The sequence below is a fragment of the Talpa europaea genome (genome assembly GCF_964194135.1).
Source record: "Talpa europaea genome assembly, chromosome: 5".
NCBI classification, from domain to species: domain Eukaryota; kingdom Metazoa; phylum Chordata; class Mammalia; order Eulipotyphla; family Talpidae; genus Talpa; species Talpa europaea.
This window is the reverse complement of record NC_140071.1, coordinates 54,871,770-54,893,107: the sequence shown is the minus strand read 5'-3', so window position 1 is coordinate 54,893,107 and position 21,338 is coordinate 54,871,770. Positions and strand designations below refer to the sequence as shown.

The following is a 21,338-nucleotide window of genomic DNA, read 5'->3' as shown; positions in this document are numbered from 1 at the left end:
CACCAAATACTGTTTTCTACCAGCTCTTAAGACTCTCTGTCACCCATCAGAAGCAGCAGCAATTAAGATGGTACTGGCCCCTATGATATATATTCATTACCTCATAACACTATCACAGCTAAACCTAGGCAACAAATTTCTTCCCTCCAGACATGCTGCTCAGTGAAAGTATATTTATCCTAAACCAGCATAAGAAACCTTTCCTCTTGGTGATGTCCCCTTTCAGAAAAAAATATTCTTAAGGGAATTTGGAGCTAGAGAACTCACCAATAAACAGCCCTGTTATTCAATAAATATACTCTGCTATTAGATATAATATACAAATATGATGGAGGTTTGAAAATGGAACCCAGTCTAGTGCAATACTAGCACTTAACAAGGCTACAGGTCATTTGTTCACAAAAGAGTCATGTTATGTTCAAGTCTGTTGGTGCTAAACCTATTGTCTACACAGATTTATTCTTTAGTTGTTTTGTTTTGGCCACTATCTACAGCAAATATTTCAGACTCATAAACCGTTTGCACACTGGGCTAGGATCCCCAGTCCCTAATCAGGAATGTTCTTCAGTGCTGCTGCTGAATGATCTGCTCCGAATGTGATTTCTCAGTTGTTCTATAAGTTCAGGATTCTGCTGCTGTATTTGCTGAGCAAACTGCTGTCCCCTATATTAAAGAGGCAAAGTAGTATGAATTAGGGAATTTCCAGTTACATAATACCTATGCAAAAAAGAACTGCAAAGGATGTGGGTATTTTAGAATACATACTTTTTAAATAGGTATGTGTCCCTAAATTAATGAGTGCTTTAAAAGTAGATATTTTTCATTTACATACTGGAGAAGTTATTTTAATCTGCCCAAAAATTTTCTTAGATCTTCATTGGGAATCAGTCATCATCAGCTACTTTATATAAAAGATTACATTATATTTGCACATACAGTTTTTACTGTTCTCTCCATTAAAAGTACCAGATGGTCATACCAGATCACCAATCTTTAGGTCTCTCTGTAAATAAAGATGATAGTTTTGATGCTACCATTTAAGAAACTGAAAACACTAATATACTGACAATACAACCAAGTTATTAAAAAGTTAGGCTGCAAATAAAAACTCTTAATGTGGATCTAGCTCTTCAATGTATGCTCTGAAACTTCAGTAAGTCATTAAACTTTCTCTCAGATTATCTATTGAATAAAGATGTAAATACCTATTCATTTTCTATTAATTGCATTACTGAGATGGTACTGCCCCAAAAATAAAAACAATGCATACGTGATTGCTTTTCTTTAGGTACAGAGCTGGCAAGACAGTCCAGATCTTTGAGATCCTTTACCTTTCAGTCTGAAAAGTTCTTCCAATTATTAACTTCTTTTAGATTTAATGACTAATGAGGTCACTGTTAGTAACAGTAAACAATAAAAATTTTGAAAGAAAGCCCTGCTTCCCTCACCTTGGAGAAACACTTTTTCACTGTTTCTGTTTAAGTACACACTTACGCTTGGATGAGGCTAGACAGGTCAGTTAGGCCCCCAACTCCAGCAGCAGGTCCCCCAATGGCATTTGTCATCATTCCGGACATTCTAGAGTATGCAAGAGATACATCACTGGATTGGCATATATTATTAGCATATAACAGCCAATGGAAAAGCCAGTTAAATATACCCACACTGGGGCCTCCCCAGTGGCGCAGAGGTTGAGCGCTGGGTTGCTAAACTGCCCACAGCTTCTGCAACATCTGTTCAATCCCCTGCCACAGGGCGAGGGTCCCACATGGCACGCAGACCTCTCCTGCCACCCGCTGGCTGCTCCCGTCAGCAGTGTACTTCGTCAGTCTGCCTGCTCTGCTCTGCTCTGCTCTCCGCTCTGCCTCTGGTGAATTCTCTCACCCTCCCACGTACTTGTATAAATAAAAAAAAAAATTTTTAGGGCTTCCCCTGGTGGCGCAGCGGTTGAGCACTGGGCTGCGAGGCTGCCTGCAGCCTCTGCAGTGCTGGTTCGTTCCCCGGCCGTCGCAGGCTAGGGTCCCACAAATAAATAAATAAATAAATAAATAAATAAATAAATAAATAAACCCATACTGTGTAGGAGGTTAAGCCAAATGTATGTGACTTTAAATACTTAATGACCAGCATTCAGGGTAGTTTTATCATTTTGGTTAAGTGGAGAAGAAATGTAATAAGCTTTTCTGTATACTTACAGCTGTTGAACTTGAGGATTCTGCATTAAACTTGCTGCCTGGAATTGAAAAAAATGGCATCTCCCATTAAAGAGTTACAATTCAGGGATTTTTGACAAAGAATTTTTTCAAAAAGTAGAGGAACAACGGCTAAACCATGTCAGTACTTTGTATTTTGTACATGTATTTTGTAGAGTGTCGGTGTGCTAAACAAAGTAAATGGAAATGTAAGAAAAGGAAGTGCTAGAAAAAAGTGGCATTAAAAATACATTGCAAGGGGCCTCCCCGGTGGCGCAGCGGTTGAACGCTGGGTTGCGAAGCTGCCCGCTGCCTCTGCGGCGCCAGTTCGATCCCCGGCTGCTCCCCGGCCACCGGAGGAGGGTCCCACATGGCGCGCAGACCTCTCCTGCCGCCCGCTGCTCCCCTCAGCAGTGTACTTCGGTCCTTCTGCCTGCTCTGCTCCCCGCTCTGGCTCTGGTGAATTCTCTCACCCTCCCGTGCTTCTGACTGTACCCAGTGCTTGTATAAATAAATAAAATAAATCTTAAAAAAAAAAAATACATTGCAAGGATAAAATGATTATAAACTAAGGATATGGACAGCAGTTCCTACTATTGATCAGAGCCATAAAGCCAAAAGAAGAAAAAGACACTTCAAAAGTATAAAGAATCTATACTTGAGAGGGTCTGCTTCACATCTCTAAGAGATGTGACCTCACTCCAAGTTGTCTCAATCCTTCAATGCTTCAGTAGGAGAGAAATTATAATTATACACATACACTTTTTAAAACTTTCTATTTTGAAAGCATAACTCTTTTTTTGCCTTAAATTGGTAGTGTCAACAATACTCATGTAAACTGTATTTAATCTAAATCTTTGTAGGCAGTAAGCTAATTTTTGATTCACTGACCCAAAATAAACTGTTCGGAAAAGCCACCACTTGCTTTTATGACCAGAAATATAGTTCTCCTCAAGTGTAGGTTAGAATTGATGCCTCTGAGCTAACACACTAATGCTATGGATTCTAGGACCTCGAAGAAATATATATCATACAGCTTTTCTGATCACTTTGAAGTAAGCAGTCCTCCAGGTACTGTAAGTTAGAAAATGACCTCTAGTTTAATTACTTGCTTGGTGTAATTACAAAAAAAAAATTGCATTTATGGATAAAACTTCTTCCCCAGCATGGGCCTGCTACTGTTAGCCAGTTGCACTATAGCACGGGTACTGTTAGCTATGCTTTTTGCCATAGTGTTTCTTCTACTTCTCTTCCTCCAGCTTGCTGACCAAGAGTTCAGGTTCTCCATGATCAGAGTTAAGTGAAGAAAGAGAATAAAGAGAGCAGAAAATTTATTTTTTTAAAGACTATTTATTTATGCATAGAAGAACTGGGATGTAGACCAGAGTTGCAGGGGGTGAGAGGATTCCCCAGAGACAGAGTGGGGAGAACAGGCAGAAATACTGTAGTGTATTTCTACTGAAATACAGTGCTAAGGGGAGCAGCAAGTGAGACAGGAGAGGTCTGGGGCAGCGCCATATGCAGGTTAGCTCCCTGGCTGGGGATCGAACTCAGGGCATAGGGTGATAGCATGATACTTAACCCCTAGGCCACCAGGGAGGCTCACGAGCAGGAAAATTCTTATTTAATTACTAGTAGTATCATTGGCTTTATACCCGTGCTCTTGGGTTTGCACGTTTTTAAAACTACTTAGGTTCTCTCATGGGGCACTTTCTGAAGTTCTTCAGATACTTCTTACTACCCCCCCACTTTGGGGATTTCTCCTCTACTTTCTGAAAAGGGTAATTTAATTTTCTCCTGGATGTATGCTATCACTTTCCCTTTGGTCCCAGGTTCTTAGTAATGCTCCTTTCAGGACTCTCAGTATTGGGATCCTGTTACCGTGTCATCCTGTCACCCTCCAGGAGTGCCTCTTGGGCAAACTAAAGTCTGGAACTGTCTTGCAAGCATGTGTGTGGCTCTCTCTGGCCCACAGGAAACACACCTATACTCCACCTGTCTTCGGGACTTCCCAGACCACAAGTTAATTATGTTACTTGCTTCTCCAGTTGGCAAGTCAGACACCAGTCTATTGTCTGCCAGACTGATGACCATCTTTCATAGAAAGCTCACTGAGTGGCCCAGAAAAGCCTTTTCCCAGTGGACTTAAGATGAGGTCTAGCCCCCTTACTTCCCTTATACATGGAGCAAGGCTCTAACTCCAATAGCATGTTCCAAAAATCTTTCAACCTCTGTCAACCTGATCCTTTCTAAGAATCACAAAACATAATTTTAACCTTCACCTTTTTGCAGTTCCTACATAGTAGTCTCAGACCTTATTTCAGTACATAGTATCTTGAGGCATAAGCCAAATATAAAACTTACAAATCCAATTTAACATTATAATAGCATATGTTCAAAAATACCATAAAATCTACAAAGAGATAAATTTTTGCTGTACAGCTGGGCAGACCAACTTAAATTTGATTGGCTCAGAGGCACCAATACTAAGTGAGAATAAAAGACAGTTACTGGATTACATTTGCAAATGAAACAATTACCTTTCTGGTAATAAAAGCAAGTGGTAGTTTTGCCAATACCTTATTTAGTGTCAGTGATTCAAATATTACCATCTAGTCACAGGTAGAATACAGAAAAACCAAACAAAAGATCAGACAAAAACAAACTTTAAAAGCAACCCTTGAAAGATGCAACTTTCACAGTGGAAGTAGTAGAGGGGGAATGCGAATGGGGGAGGCGAGGAAGAACCTTCAATGGACTTTGTTGGAGGACTACATGCTTCAGTGGTAGGAGTGCAATGGTAACTACACCTGAGGGGAGAAATCCTGTACTGTCAAAACACTGGCAAGGATTTGGAACAATGGCATTTCAATAACAATGAAATAATTATAAATTTTTAAAAATTAACATCCACAAAGATTTAGACTACTAATTTTAAACTCCTAGTTACTACAAACCTAATTGTTCAAAAACTTATTTAGCTCAGTGGGAACAACTCATCTCTGCATTTCAACTCAACTGAAATTTAGTGACTGCAAGACATATTTTTTGAAGGGGCTGCCTTCCAAGAGTATAACTTGTGGTAGAATGGTTCTCAGCCATAAGTACAATCACCCAAGAACTTTATACACCCAGGTGACCTCCTCCACTCACTAGAGTTCCACATACTGGACCAAAGAACGTATGTTTTCAAAAAGGACCATAAGTGATTTTGTTCATTTGAAGAATGGCATACATATGTATGAAAATTATACTGAAAGCTCAAATAAATTCTTATAGTAGAAACAGACAATGCTGAAAAAAGAGCTTAGGGAACCACAAAAACAAAACACCAGACCTGAATCATTAGATATCTTCCTGTAACCACTTTTATGTAATTTTTGACCTTCTGTAAATTCACAGACCCTTTTGCCAATCTGATGAAGAATACGGTTCTTTCCCTAAAAACATTAATGTGGCCGCATGTATACACATATCTATATATAATTTCAAGGAATCCATGGGCTTCCTGAAGTTCATTCAGGAATAAACTTCATTCAGGATGAATGAAGAATGAATCAAGAACTTGTATTGAATGAATGAACTTGTATTTCTTTGTGGGAAAGCCAATGCTTTCCCACAAAGAAATACAAGTGTTTTAAGAACGTCAGTGTGACATCATATCTAACTCTATTGCAGCCACCACCACAAAGCTTGTTTCTCAAAACTTGTTTCTCAAGTTTCTTAACTATATAGCTCTATCAGAAACAGCTGCAGAAGTGAAAAGGAAATATACTCACCATACTAATGAATGCTGGATTGTTTATTAAGCTAGCCATGTCAAAGCTCAATCCAGTTCCTGTCTGTAAAAAAAAAATAAGAGAATCATTCTACCACTATAAGTTAATTACAATAATTGAGAATGACCAAAAAAATCATTCATTTGGCATTAAAAACTTACAGGACTAGATACCTCTCTTAATTTTTGTTCTGCTATTTTCAGATTGGATTTATAAGAATCATTTTCAGGATCAAGATCTAATGCCTTTTGATAACTTGTAACTGCTTCTTCAAATTTATTCATGGCAGTGAGGGCCAGCCTGCAGAGAATTTAAAAGTATAAGATACATGATTAAAAAACATTAGGACATCACAAATGTAGACAAACATCTATCTTGGTATTCGGTTCTAATCCAGGTTATAGGTAAATTATTTGTTGTACTATGGTTTACAGGAGTAGCATTAGAATTTTTTCTAATTCCAAGATTCTGTATGTCACCCATGAGAGAAACTTCATTAGAGTTCTCAACTATTCAACACACAGTTATTAATAACACTCAGTGGTGTGTCAGATACTATTTTAGATTCTATAATGAGAAATGTAAAGTCCTCATTTATAAAGGGCCTCCCCTGGTGGCACAGGCAGTTGAGCGCCACGCTATGAAGCTGTCCGCAGCCTCCGCAGCATGGGTTCGATCCTGGCCGGCCGGCGAGGGTCCCACATGGCACAGCAGACCTCTCTTGCCTCACCTGCTGCTCCCCTCAGCAGTGTATTTCGTCAGTCTGCCTGTTCTGTTCCCCGCTCTGTCTCTGATGAATCCTCTCACCCTCACGCGCATCTGGCCTATACCCCAGTTCTTATATAAAATAAATAAACAAATCTTTAAAAAAAATGTTTTCATTCTACCTGGGAAAGACGTGATAAACATGCAATAAAAAAATAATATTAAAGAGAATAAATAAGGTTGCTGCTCACATTAAAAAGAGCTGAATCTAGAGAAAGTCATGAAAATCAGGACAGAAGCATTCTAAATAAAAGCAGCTGAACAGGGGCCCCAAGAACATAGAAGTTTAGTATGCTTACAGAACAGGACAGAGGCTGATGAGGAGGGAACATGAAGAACAAAGTATTGAAAGAGACAATATCGGGAAGGATCATGCCACATCCTATAGGATCATGGGTTTGGAGTTAGGATGTTATTCTGGTGGAAATGAAGTGACATGATTTATGCTTTGGAAAGCTCACTCTGGCTCAATATTGAGTGCTCATTTGAAATTTGTCATCTGGAACATGAAGTGAGTCTATTCAGTACAGGTCTATGATTTTCTCCACCAACCATTCATTACACAACGAATCATCTCTCTCCCAAGTCAAACACTACAATTATTTCCTCCCTTAATGCCATATTTATCTTATTAGTTCAGAGGATACAATGTTAAGCAGGAAATTCAAGACCAAGCCATTAAAAATAGCATATCTAAAAGTACTTTGCACATTCTCGCAGAACTTACCCCATTCGCCCATAGGCCTTGCTGTACTTTGAATCGATTGCTATTGCTTTTTCACAATCCTTTATTGCATCTGTGTAGTGACTTAATTTACTTTGAGCAGCAGCCCTGAGAGAAAGAGAAGAGTGAATATCTAAATCAAATTGTCTAAGGTCTAATAAAATGAAAAAAAAAAAAACTCAAACAAAAGCAGAGAAAATATGCAGGCTGCCTTTCACTGTTTGCTTGCTATAGAAAACAAATATATGAATCATGCAACTGATCTACCTACTTAGTGCCTTTCTTATTTGCACAAACTGAAAACAGTAGGCTATTGGGAACTGTAGAGAAGCGCACGGAGTGATTGCTGTTTACAGCTACTCAGAGTACTGTGCTGTTAATTGATGACTTTACTAGTAATATTAGGCCATCCAGCAAGGCTAAAATGAAAACTAACACTTACCTATGTGCCTAAATTTGGCTACTAATTAAGGATAACAATATAGCCCATCTATTTAGCATATAATCTCAACACAATTAAGGACCATTTAATTCCTTCCAGATTACCTTTTTAACAAAGCTCCTGGAATGATTAGGTCCTGACAACATAATGAAGCCATTTACTACCCCTTCACACAATCCTGATAGCAGATAGCTCAGTCCCCATAGTAGTGCCCAAACCCCCAGGTCCAAACACTAACAGAATTACTGTTCAACTTGTCCCTTACATTTCCCAAGTGGTGCATCATGCATAAATAAATTATAGCAAAAACCGATGCTCTAATTATAAAAAATCTTAAATTTTGAAAGAAACAAATACTGAAAGCCTAAGACTTTGTATGCTAGGCTTTGTATACAACTACTCTATGAAATGGTTAGGTAAGTATCTCTATTTTACAAGCGAGGAAAGGGTGTAAGTGGCTGCCCAAAGCACATAACTAGTAAGAGGGAATTTAATGGCTACATGGTGCATACAGAGGTGGAACACCAAACCAGACTGCTTAAACAATGATGCTGATGGCTACTGTTGTGTACACCATTTATTAGACACTTTCCAGCACTTTACATGTATTAATTATATGAGTTTTACAACAATCTTATGGGTAAATGCTATTATTCACCTTTTACCAATGGGAAACTAAGGCATAGATATGTTAGGTAACTTGCTCAAGGTCACACAGGTTATCAATGGCAGAGTAGAAATTAGAATCCGAAGATCGTAGTTGGAACTCCTATTAACCACTTTCCCACTCTTGCTTCAATAATTGACTTTGTAACTGACATAATGTAATATATGGTATTCTTCTCCAGTTTGTGATGACATGAAACTAGGAGAAGGAAACATTATAAAATGTCCAAAAAGATTAAGGGCCATGTAATAAGAAACTAATAAGATAAAATTCTAATGAGATAAAATATAAGATCCTGTATTTGAGTCTAGACAACCAGCATTACCTCCAATGACAATACTCGTACAGAATAAGGATTTGGCAAGAATCTGTCAAATGACTATATGACCGATAGAATAGAGAAAAGGTGTGAAAAGGAAAGTCTTTATGTGACCAAAAATGGAAAATGAATTTAACAAATAATGTGCAAGATGCTAATGTCTAGAAGTAGATAGATGAGAGCCTTACCAGACTATTCTTGTCAGATTGATGCCAGATTCTAGTGCTAAATGCTACATGCCAGATAAAGTGCTAACTTCTAGGAATTACACAGTAATAGATATAGGAAAATTGGAATGATTTTAGAATAAAAGTGCAGGTCTTAAAGCTGTACTATTTGAGGTACAACTGAAAAGCTGGGAACATTTAACAGCAAAAAAAGAACTCAAATGAACATAGTAGCCACCCACAAAATGTTAAGATACTGTCATGACAAAGAATCATACTAATTCTGTAGTTGCCCTTAAATATAAAATTAAAAAGCCAATTTATAGAAGCTAGAGGAAAACAAATTCTGTGTCAATATAAAGGTGACTTTTTAAATAGAAATATCAACTAAAGAAAAGGTAAGGGGAAATGGCATTCTCCCAGAGGGTTTACAAAATTGAATACCCTAAATATAATAAAAATTCAATAAAAGATTTGATCAAGATAACTTAAAGATCTCTTTCAAACCTAAGAATTTATTACATAAGAGGTAATTTGCATAAGACTGTCATAAAAAGTTTCAGATTGATTGAAATAGTCATACCATCACCAAAGTAGAATATACATGGAAAAATAAGAAAATAGAAGTAAGTTGTCATGTCTGTAACTGGGGAGAAAAGCAAGCATTTAAAATTTATACAGGGGCCTCCCTGGTGGTGCAAGGGGTTAAGACGCAACCTATGAAGCTGTCCGCAACCTCTACAGCAAGAGTTCGATCCCCTGGCCAGCCAGGGAGCAACCCACATGGCACAGCAGACTTCTCCTGACTTGCCTGCTGCTCCCCTCAGCAGTGTACTTCAGTCAGTCTGCTTGTTCTGTTCCCCACTCTATGTCTGGTGAATCCTCTCACCCTCCCCCCCACGCCTCTGGCCTGTACCCCAGCTCTTGTATGCATAAATAAAAGAAATCTTTAAAAAAAAATGTATACATGTGAACAACATTAAAAGGCAAACAGAAAGCTGTGCAATTAGGAAAAAGGGGTTGTATCTTTAATATAGAGTTATGCTGTCCAATATAGTAGCCACAAGTGAGTTTCAATTTGAGCTGATCTTAAACATTAAGTTTCCATGATTGCACTAGCCACATTTCAAGAGCTTAGTAGTCACTGTAACTACTGGATTAGACACTACAGATAGAACATTTCCATAATTGCATGAACTTCTAATGGAACCATAATGTTTAAAACAGAATAACTTAATGCAAAAAATTAATCACATAATTGACAGAAGAGCTGAGAAGCCAAGTAGCAGGTTATGCAATAATGTAGAAATTAACATTTCTAGATTTGAAAAATGTCCAGCTTCAACAGTAATTAAACATAAATTGGAACAATCAATACTAAAATAACAATACTGAATTTACAATAATAAGTAATAATTCAAGTACTTAGTATTGAGAAAAGTGTGGTAAAAACAGATACACTAATATACTTCTAGAGGAGAGAATTAAACTTCAAAATATTTTCAAAGAGGCTGGAACAATTTTACAATCTGCATCCACAATTTATATTGCTAGATCTACTGAAGGCATTTCCAGGGATAAATCCAAAGTCTAGGAAATCTTAAGTCCAGAAAGTAATTTTAGAAACAAAGATGTTTACCCCAGTTTTTTTATTGAAAGAAAAAAAAGACAACTTCAGTGTCTATCAGTAGGTGAATAATTAAGTAAAATGAAGGAACCTCTATCCATTTATTAAAAAATAACACTGAGTCCTTATTTGCCAGCCACAATGATAGACCTGACAATATAAAAATGATTAACAGATAATAACAGACCAATTTGCATCCATTTAAATAATGTTTATGAAGGACTTCAATAAAATAGGGACATGTTCTCAAGAAACAAAAATCTTCTATGTTTGGGGCTAGATCATGTCACAATATATACAAACATCAAATCATTATATTGTGTACCTGAAGCTAATATAATTTTAGGTGGATTATATCTCAATTAAATTAAAAATATATACAAAATAAGGACATGTTTATGATATGCCTAGTGGGTAAAGATGAGTATAAAATTGATTACACTTTGATCAAACAAAATGTACTAAAAGGTTGGTAACAGTGGTTGCTGCTAAGTGACAAGTTTATGAATTCTTTTCTTCTTTATACTCATAGAACTTTCAAAATTTTATAAATAAACTTTACAGTTCTCCCTGTAAACCTGCCACAATAATGTAGGCTTACCTGTTGCAATAATAAACTGCATTATTTGGATCCAATTCTATTGCCTGTGTGTAACAATCCACTGCAGCAGCATAATTTTCTTCTTTCATGTGGTTATTGCCTAAAATAATCAATAGGTACAGTAATACAATATTAAAAAAATACAAAGTTTGAAAGATACGTTTTAATCACAGAAACTATAATAATATGAAGGTCAGTAGCATGATTTTCAGTCAACACTGGAGATAAATTTTATATTGCACTATAGAATTCATCTCCATTAGCCTTCAGTGTGTTTTTAACAATGATTTTTAACAGTGATTTTTAACAATGCTGAGACTTTTTTTAATGTTTGTATACCTTATAAAATCCAGGTTTTAATAAGTAAATGTAACATTTATGATTATCTCAGGACAAAATCTAATCTTATCTTCCTTAACTTCTCTCTCTTTCCTTTCAGAGCTGCCCCACCCCATTCCAGACATAATACCCTCCTCAGTCACCAACTCAATCTGGATCAAGTCTTCCACTCCTCCCCTGTCAAAATCTATACCTGCTAAATAACCAAGTCCTCAGAATTCTGCTATGCAAGTAAGCTGGCAAAAATAAGCATGCCACTATATTACTGGTAGGTAATATATTATGTGCTATACCTTATAGAGATTTTTTTTTAAAAGGGATTATTGGGTGTTAATTTCTAAAGATACAGAATTTCAGATACATTGGCTAGTCCACAGGGTACTGATTGTTAGGAAACATATCTGCAAATACATCTGGCAATAATTTAGCTAGGTTAACAACTGATTAGGAGTAGATAAGGAATTTCCTTGACTATCCTCTGTATTCCATTAAATGTAAAAAATATCCTGCTCACTTAAAAAAAAACAAACCAATGTCCCAAAATTGAATTTTTTTAAGCACTAGGATTAGGAAGAAGGACTTATATCACAGCTTTGTTTTTTAATATACATTAGCTACTTAATAGGAAGACGTGGAAGCTGTAAATTTGCAGGGAACAGAACAGGAAGCTTAAGGAAAGGAAGGTAGGTAAGAGCATCTAAAATCATACAAAAATTACTGCAAGTTAAAAATCAGAAATGAATAGAGTGACTCTTAATGGGCACAGGCTTTTATGGGAAGTGATTAAAAACATTCTGTAATTGTGGCACAACTCCATGAATATACTAGAACCAATTACCTAGAAGGAGCAAATAGCATGGTACATGAATTATATCTCAATAAAGTTGTTGTTTAATGGAAAAATAATTAATTTAGACCCCAAAATAATTAGACTTCCAAAAAGGAATCAATATAAAGCCTTTAATGTAGTTAACAGGATTATTACATAATTTTTATGATTAAGCAAGAAATTAACTACATTAGCTCAGGTACTAAAAAAAATGGCTTTCTGTATGTAAAATATTTAAATATTCTGGGTTATTGGGATTTTGTTGTTGCTGTCGGGCCTTTTTGTCATGGGTGATATTATTTTACTATTACTACTTTTTAAAAATCTGTTGTATTTTTTTCCTCAAATGTATTGATACTGTAACATATATACATACATACATGCCAGATGTATGTATATATATTTACATATATTAATGATAAAAATATCACCAAAAAATACTCTATATGCAAAAATTCAAGACACCTTGAAGTAATTTGTAAAGATAAATGTAATAAACCATTGGATAGCAGTTTATAGTTACATGATACTTGCCTATAAAATTGTTTCTTAATTCTCAAGACAACCTTCTGAGGTTTGCATATACTTCTGTGACATGTCAGGGAATGACAACAATGAACCTTACTTGTTCTTCTGATCTTACTATAGCTCTTCAGAAGGAAAGCACACAAAAATGTTTTAAAACAACCTTCTAGAAAGGTACTAGCTATCTAATAGTACCATGGAATACTAAACACCCATTAAAAACGATGATATATATCATTTAGGTCTATTATAGACCTAATACAGGCAAGAGTAATAGGAAAAGTATATTCTTTTCCATGTCTATCCTTTTAGACACCAACTGTTTTGTTTTTTTTTTTTTAAACTCAGTTACCTTCTTTAGGCTATGAACAAAGGAATGGGCCAGAAAATGGCTCTGAACCATTTTTTATATAGCTTCTGAACATGACATATTCCCTAAATAAATTTCTTCCCATAGGACAGGGAATTTGTTGGCTCTCATTCACTGCTAAAGATCAGGACTCTGTTTTATAACATATTAATCTTATAGGCATGACCTGGCTTTCCTCTATAGGTTAACATAACTTACATGATGAGAAAAGTTAACACAGATCCTTAACAGTGACTTACTGATTAAAACCAAGAATGCATCAACAGCCACTATTAGAAAATTTGCTAGCTAATAAACACCTAAGTGCCATGGAGATGCACAAACAACTTTCAAAAAAACTCAAATACACAAAAATTAAAATAATATTGGAAATTATTTTCTTCTCTTTGAGTAAGCATAAAGAAGAATTTGGAATCCTAGCATACACACAGCACATAAATTACCAACAATCATACTGTAAATACTGTTTGGCAAGTTTTACTCAAAACAGGTCTGCTTCTTTTGAAACAAGTCATATGTATACTGCTCACAAACCACTCTGTATTGCCAGGCTTCTTCCCTATTACCTTCATTTCTATTTCCCAAGTTGTTGGGAGCCTGCTGCCCTAAAGAGAGCTGGAGTTTTGGAGAATACCTGTTTATTCTGCATACGGATTTCCAGGATGTTAGAAGTTCTGCAAACAGAACTTCTTCCCAGAATTGACTCCTGTTCTCTGAGGACATGCTGGCTTCTGCGCATGTTCCCTACTAACCAGGAAAACTTGTTTTCAGCAGCAATTTATTAATCTGTATAAGCAAAAATACAATTGTGTGCTATTTTCTTATTCCTTTGTTCATATCTTTAATAAAAGCTTAGGCTGGGAGAGTGAAAGGCAGAGCTGCTTTTGATGGCACTCTCCCCAGCCTCCCCCCATTGCAAATTCATTTAGACTCTGAGTCTTCATTAATGGCAAAGAACTTCATCGGCTGTCCTGTCTGCAGCAATAAGTGTCATATGGACTTATGACAATCCAGTCTTGGCAGTGTAAACCATAATCTTAGCAACTGACAGTTATTTTCTCCAGAGTTTCAGAAAGCTTTACTGAGCAAGTCATTTTTCCTATGAAATACTCACCTTCATCTTTTAGTTGGTCAGCTTTTCCCACATCTTCAGGCACTGAGTTTGAGAGTGGCAGAATCTCATTCTGAAATTAAGTAAAAATCAATGTCTTTCTATTTAGCTACATAGAGTCATTCCAGAAAACTGTAAGTAAATAATGAATTACACTATAGTAAATATAGTAAATCATCTGTAATTCTCCGTCATAAAATCTTAACACCTAATAGTGTTAGAAATAGGAAAAAGTCCTTTCACATACTTTTATTAGAAAAATAACTATAGAATTTTTCTAGAGGATAATAAGCAACTGTGAACACTGTGTTTTACTCACTTTCCCTATACCCAACAATTACACTTCATGAACAACCAATAGCAAAGAATATGAATAGAATATGTTCAAGGAATTGTTTATATACTTTTTTTACTAACCAATATACTTTTTTTACACTTTAAAAAAATTTTCCCTACCACATGTCCTTGGCCTTTCCTCCATCCACTCTCCCTTAATCTCAGAAATCTCATTTCATTTTATTAATGTCCACCAGTTTTTATAAGTATTTTACTTGGTTGAATCATCTGTTATGTGAATATCCAATATGTGTGTTTGTCACTCTGACTTGCTTTACTACACATAATTCCTCAAATTCCTTCCTTTTTGCTGTAAATGGCAGCTTTTCGCTTTTCCTTATGGCTGAATAGTATTCCACAGTGTGGACAGACCATATCTTTTTTATCTAATCTTTGTAATTGTTTATTATTAGTGAAAAAATTTTAATAAAATGTTAATATTCAAAGAGATACCCACAAAGTTAAAATCAAAGCTAACCAATAAAAGCACTTATTATATGATCCTAATATTTAAATATGTGCACACAAACACAGAGGTTAAAAAAAATAAGGAAAGGTTCACATTGAAAGACTAACAGTAGTAATATTTGGAGGTAAAAATTTCTGTCTCTTCTTTATATCTTTCCATATTCCAAATTTTTTTAAACCTTGAACATATATTTTACCATAAGATTAAAAAACATATAAAATCCTATTTTTTGCACATACTATCATCCTCAAACCTCTTTCATATTAGTAAGATTCAAATTAAAGGTACTGATGAAAATTAAATAGAAACTCAGAAACACCCTAAGTGACACTGGGAACACAATGTATTTTATGTCTTTAAGAGACCCTTTTTATTTATTTATTTTTAGAGATTTATTTTTTATTTATACAATAGCTGGGGTACAGGCCAGAGGCGTGGGAGGGTGAGAGGATTCACCACAGACAGAGCAGAGGACAGAACAGGCAGACAGTCTGAAAGCATTGCTGAGGAGAGTAGCGGGTGTGTCAGAAGAGGTCTACCGCTCCATGGGGGAATCTCCCTGGCCGGCCGGGAATCGACCCTGCACTGCAGAGGCTGCGGACAGCTTCACAGGGCTGCACTTAACCCACCGTGCTTCCTGGGAGACCCCAAGAGACTCTTTTTAAATTGTGTTGCTTTTATTTTTTTAAAGCTTTATTTTATTTATTTATGCATAAAAGAGCTGGGGTGTAGGCCAGAGGTGAGGGGTGTGAGAGGATTCATCAGAGACAGAGTGGGGAGCAGAATAGGCAGATTGAAATACACTGCTGAGGGGGCAGGCGAGACAGGAGAGGTCTGCTGCATCATGTGGGTTAGCTCCCTTGCCAGGGATCTAACTCATGCTGCAGATAGCTTCATAGTGCTGAGACTTAACCCTTTGCACCACCAGGGAGGCCCTAAGATATGTTGCATTTAAACTTGATGCTTAGTTCAGAAATAAGTGTACAATTTTCAAGAAAGCATAATTTGTCACCACTATTTACTATATTTTAAAAATATCCACCACTACCTTTTTTCATTAAACTTCCAGTAAAATTGATTAACATCAGAAATATACTTTCCGAATTATACAAAAATAACTCAAGTTCAAAATCACCAATAAAATAGATGAGTGTTGTTCTTATTTTTAGAAAATGTTTTTCTAATAAATAGTATTTCTATACAGGAGCAGGGATCAGAAAACATGTTTCAGTCCAAGCTTGCATCTTGAGCCTAAACCTTCCCCTCATTTAAAGAGTCCCATCAATGGCAACATTTGATGAAATCTGCTTCAGAATGATGACTCAATTCCTGATGAATCTATTTTTGCACGTTTGCCTTCTTGATGTTAACACTTTTTTTAAAACACGTATTCCATATTTTGGAATGTCAAATAGATGTCAGAAATTTAAAAATACTCCAATACTATAAAAGACTTAAAAAGTTGACTAAGACACATCGATGGTGAAAGGACAATCATAACTACTAACAGGAAAATCTAAACTACATTTAAAGGAGTTACATTTTAGATCCCAAATGTGTCCATGTGGGTTCACCATCTATCTTATACCCAAAAAGAAATGAGTTATTAATAGGTATAGTCCCTCACATATTAACAATCCAACATAATATTGTAATTATAATTAAATCAGATATGAATGAGAAAACAATGACAGCTTACCTTACAGAAGGAACTTGTGAACATTTCTGTCAAAGGCTGTGACACTGCTAGGTGTGTATCTTCTGGGCTGATTTTGAACACTGTCTCCAAGCACTGAATTGCAACTTGAAATAAATTTTAATAGTGAAAAAAAAATTAGCAGCCTAAAAAAAGAAACATCCTTTTTTTCTGGTAGGATTGCAATCTGTGGAAATTCAGCATTTATGCTGATAGAACAGAAGGAAAACTAACTGGTTCAGCTGTATAGAGACTTCTGTTTATAGATCAGCTATTGAGGGAAGATAACTTGATTTCCTATTCCTCACTTAAAGAAAAATGGTACTTAGAATATAATTTCTCAGTATATACATTACATCATATTTTCATTGAAGCAAATCACTAACAACTTACTCCCTACTACCAATATCTGATTAACTACAATGTCTTAATGACCTAAACAAAACAATTTTTTAGTCTTTTTTAAATGTGAGAAATAGAATTTCAACTTGATTTAAAATATAAGAGAAACTTAAATTCTAGCACATAGGAAGAACTAAATATTAATCCTGGTATAATTATGCGAAGATTGGTGGGATTAAGGAATTCATTCATGCATCCATATTTACCACACAGCTACTATGTATAAGGCGCTGTTCTCAGGCAGAAAAGGTACAGTAGTTACCCTAACAGACAAAATTCACTATCTGAATGCTGAAACTTGTATTTAATAGGAAAGAGACATACACAAAAGTAAAATAAAAAGTATACTAAGTGGTGACAGGTGACTCGTCTGTACTTGGTGTCTGATGAGAAAACTGGTATGACTAAGATAGACTTGAGGTGGAATAAGTAGCATTTTTAAGGATTTGGGCTCCATGACTTAGGTAACCAAAGAGCCATTCCAGAGTTTAGTAAGTAGAATAATATACACACACACACACACACACATATACATATATATATATATATATATGTTTAGAACTAAAAGACTGATAGAAATAACCGAGAATTGATTAGAGATGGAGGCTGAGGGAGAAAATAGAAGCAGAAAATCAGTGGCTTCCTACTTAAATTATCTAAATATGAGTCTGAGTTAGGGCAATAACAGTGAAGAAAGTATAGCTTGTCCTCTCTACAAGTACCTAGAAGGGAATGGAAGTGATTCTTATCCAGACAGTGCTCTCATTTGAAAGTGACATCTCTCATGGGTCTACAAAATGAGAATGCAGCCCAAACATCCATTGTAGTTCCAGACAGTTTGGAATACAGTCACATTTTGTGTGTGACTTTCAAAAGATACATTATATATTCATTGTGGTCCTGAGAAAATTACCTGTCATAAAAGATACACTATTACTTTGACTATCTGTAAAACAATTCTCCTTATAAAGGGAACTGATTGTTTCCAACTACAAAAGTTAGTAACTTACAGAAAATAATCCACTGTTTACCCATCCCTTATTTTCTCCCTTTATATTCCTACCAAGCAGTTGTTCTTATACTAAAAATATTGGACCACAAAAAATAGGCTCTCATTGCTGTGAAGACAATAATAACTGAGTACTGAGAGAACTGGAAGAATCATCTATGAGTAGATTGAAGCTGCCAAGAATTTAAACAGGAATACTGGAGACAGTGACAGTGCACAGATCTCAAAAGTCAAAACATGAAGCAGGTATCAGTAGATTATAACAATTAGGAGGACTGGGTGAGAAAATCTGATGACAAGGTTCAAAGCTAATGATACGCAAGCTTCACTATCGTGGTAAATCTGGGCTTAGAACTTAGGCTCCTATCTGAGGGCTTTTTAAATCTCTAGAAGGTGGGCAGACGTCTCCACATGATTTCATCTTCAATTAAATTAGACTCAGAGTCAAAAATAGGGGTCGGTCAAAAACAATTGGCACCACTTCTGACTGCCATATATAACAGCCATGTTTTTGGCTAAATACCATACTAAAAATAAGACATAACATCTTGGTTTTTTAAAAAAATAACTCAATTTTCTATCTGGCCCTTAAAAGTACTATACTGGGGGCCTCCCCAGTGGCGCAGCGGTTGAGCGCTGGGTTGCAAAGCTGCCCACGGCCTCTGCGGCGCCGGTTCGATCCCCGGCCGCTCCCTGGCCACCGGAGGAGGGTCCCACATGGCGCGCTGACCTCTCCTGCCGCCCGCTGCTCCCCTCAGCAGTGTACTTCGGTCCTTCTGCCTGCTCTGCTCCCCGCTCTGGCTCTGGTGAATTCTCTCACCCTCCCGCGCTTCTGACTGTACCCATTGCATGTATAAACAAACAAAACAAACAAACAAATAAATAAATAAAACATGCCTCTATAAAAAAAAAAAGGGAGGAAATTAAAAAAAAAAAGTACTATACTGGCTTTTATTAGAAAAGAAACAGCTTTTATTCAATGATGGGCTTTATCTGTTTGCTACAGAAAATCAAAATCAACATTTTCTTTAGACAACCAGTCACATTTGTCTTCGCAGTCTAACCATCAAGGAAGACCAAAAGACTCTGATTAAATGGACTGATTACAATGTACTCCAACTGTGTATCACCTGCTCCTCTCATTGTCACCTGGACAGACACCATCTCATCAGACTATAAACAGATTTAGAGCAAATGTCCAATTTTCATCCCCATCTCCTAAAAAGCATATTCACAAGGGAAGTGCTTGTTGAAATTAATACATATTTACCCTTTATAGGAGAAATGGCTTTAAAATAGAAAAATTTAAATTGTACCATTATTTATTAAATTCTCCCAAATGCACTATCTCCTTATAATAATTAAGTCTTTAGTCCACAAGAAACTAGCTTCCTTGAACCTCCACAAGCCCATCTGTAGAAATCTATCTTGCTATGGTTATACTGAATTTAAATTTTTAAATGCACAAACACGGAGCACAAAAGATGGACTCAAGGAAAGGTGATCACCCAAGTCATGCTCAACTTTACAGATTACAGAATCTAACACTTAAAGCTCACATAAAACAAGGGTGAAATTCTCTAACTTCAAATCCCCAAATAGGAAGTTGTATATACTAGCAATATAATTATTAGATATTTACATAGTGCTTTTATGATGACTAAGGTATTTTTACCTTTCAATTCTCAACTGGATGCTTTGCTATTAGGAAGCAAAGACAAGATCTTCAGAGTGAGTAAAAACCATAGCTTTTGCTATATATTAGCTAATGATACTATGTTACTTAACCTATCTAGTTTCATTTACTTATCAGTTAAATGGGAGTAACACTAGCAGTTGTTAACAGTTAATAGCAGTCGCCCTGAAGAAAATATTTCCTACAATATTAATAGCAAGTTCTGAGACATAATTGTGCAATAAATGAACAACAGTCTTGTTGTTAGTTAAAACACAAGTATCAGAGTGGAAATATAATAACCTAATAGAGTTTTCTTCTTGAAGGATCAACAAAATATTCTGAGTAGTCTTCATTTATAATTATAACACAAAGGAACACAAAGAACAGGTGCCTACCTTCCAAACTTTCTTGTTCATCCGAAGTATACGCATCCATCTGACTTTGTTCCCGAAGGAAACGAATAACTGCATAGACTAGGTGCTTGATAGATGACATTTTAAAACCTTTAAACCCTTTACCTTGGTAAGAAAAATGAAAAACACTAAACTAAGTTATTTTAAACAGGAAGGTTATAAATTACAAAGTAATAAATAGGGAGGTTATAAATCATATTAAAATTAAAAAACTAAAACCTTTCTTACGTTCAGTTCTCTCTGTTTTTAGAGTCGGGATCACAAAGTATTGTTATGGCAATGTATTGCATATTTTCATTTATACCCAGTGGTATTAGAATATGTGAAATCTTGCAAAATAAGAATTCCCTCAAAACATATATAAGCTTAGACTCGCACTGAATATCTCACTGTATCTTAACAGTATGTTTGGTACAAATGCAGTTAAGGATACAGATGTAGAAATCCCAAAAGGCCTAGGTACTAAGTTGAGGGAGAATTCATACTGCTGACTCAGAAGCTGATCCACGCTGAGCATCTTCATGAGATTTTTTTTAAAAATGTAATCATAGTTTACATTACACCTACTTTTGTAGGTCGAGACAGTCATTTGATTCAGAAATATATTAATGAAAGGTTATTAAACTACTGAGTGCCGTTCTTAGTAAAAATGACATTTCTATTTAATCAACAGACGTGTTGGGAAAGCATAGTCTAAATCGATGGATACTACAAGCCGATCAGTGCTCTCTGCAGTAGCTGTACCCTCGTGGACAAGCTGGAAGCTACCGATCACGTTCATTCACACAGAATACTATCGCATCCAAGCTGTGGCGCAGAGCCAGCCAGCACTAATGGTTATTTCCACTAAATCGCATCATCCTTCTGCTCCCCAGGTT

The 21,338-nt window shown here is 36.1% G+C and overlaps 1 protein-coding gene across 1 annotated transcript; it reads right to left on the bottom strand.

The window, feature by feature from the left end:
• Positions 1 to 551: 551 nt before the first annotated feature.
• SGTB (small glutamine rich tetratricopeptide repeat co-chaperone beta) lies at positions 552 to 20,542 on the bottom strand (the record flags this gene model as incomplete). The annotated part of the gene is made up of 10 exons (XM_084233546.1): positions 552 to 663; positions 1,495 to 1,578; positions 2,196 to 2,233; positions 5,972 to 6,034; positions 6,133 to 6,271; positions 7,464 to 7,568; positions 11,284 to 11,383; positions 14,461 to 14,530; positions 16,962 to 17,065; positions 20,443 to 20,542. 10 exons carry the CDS (start codon positions 20,540 to 20,542, stop codon positions 552 to 554), a joined length of 915 nt encoding a protein of 304 aa, XP_084089672.1.
• Between the last annotated feature and the right edge of the window lie 796 nt (positions 20,543 to 21,338).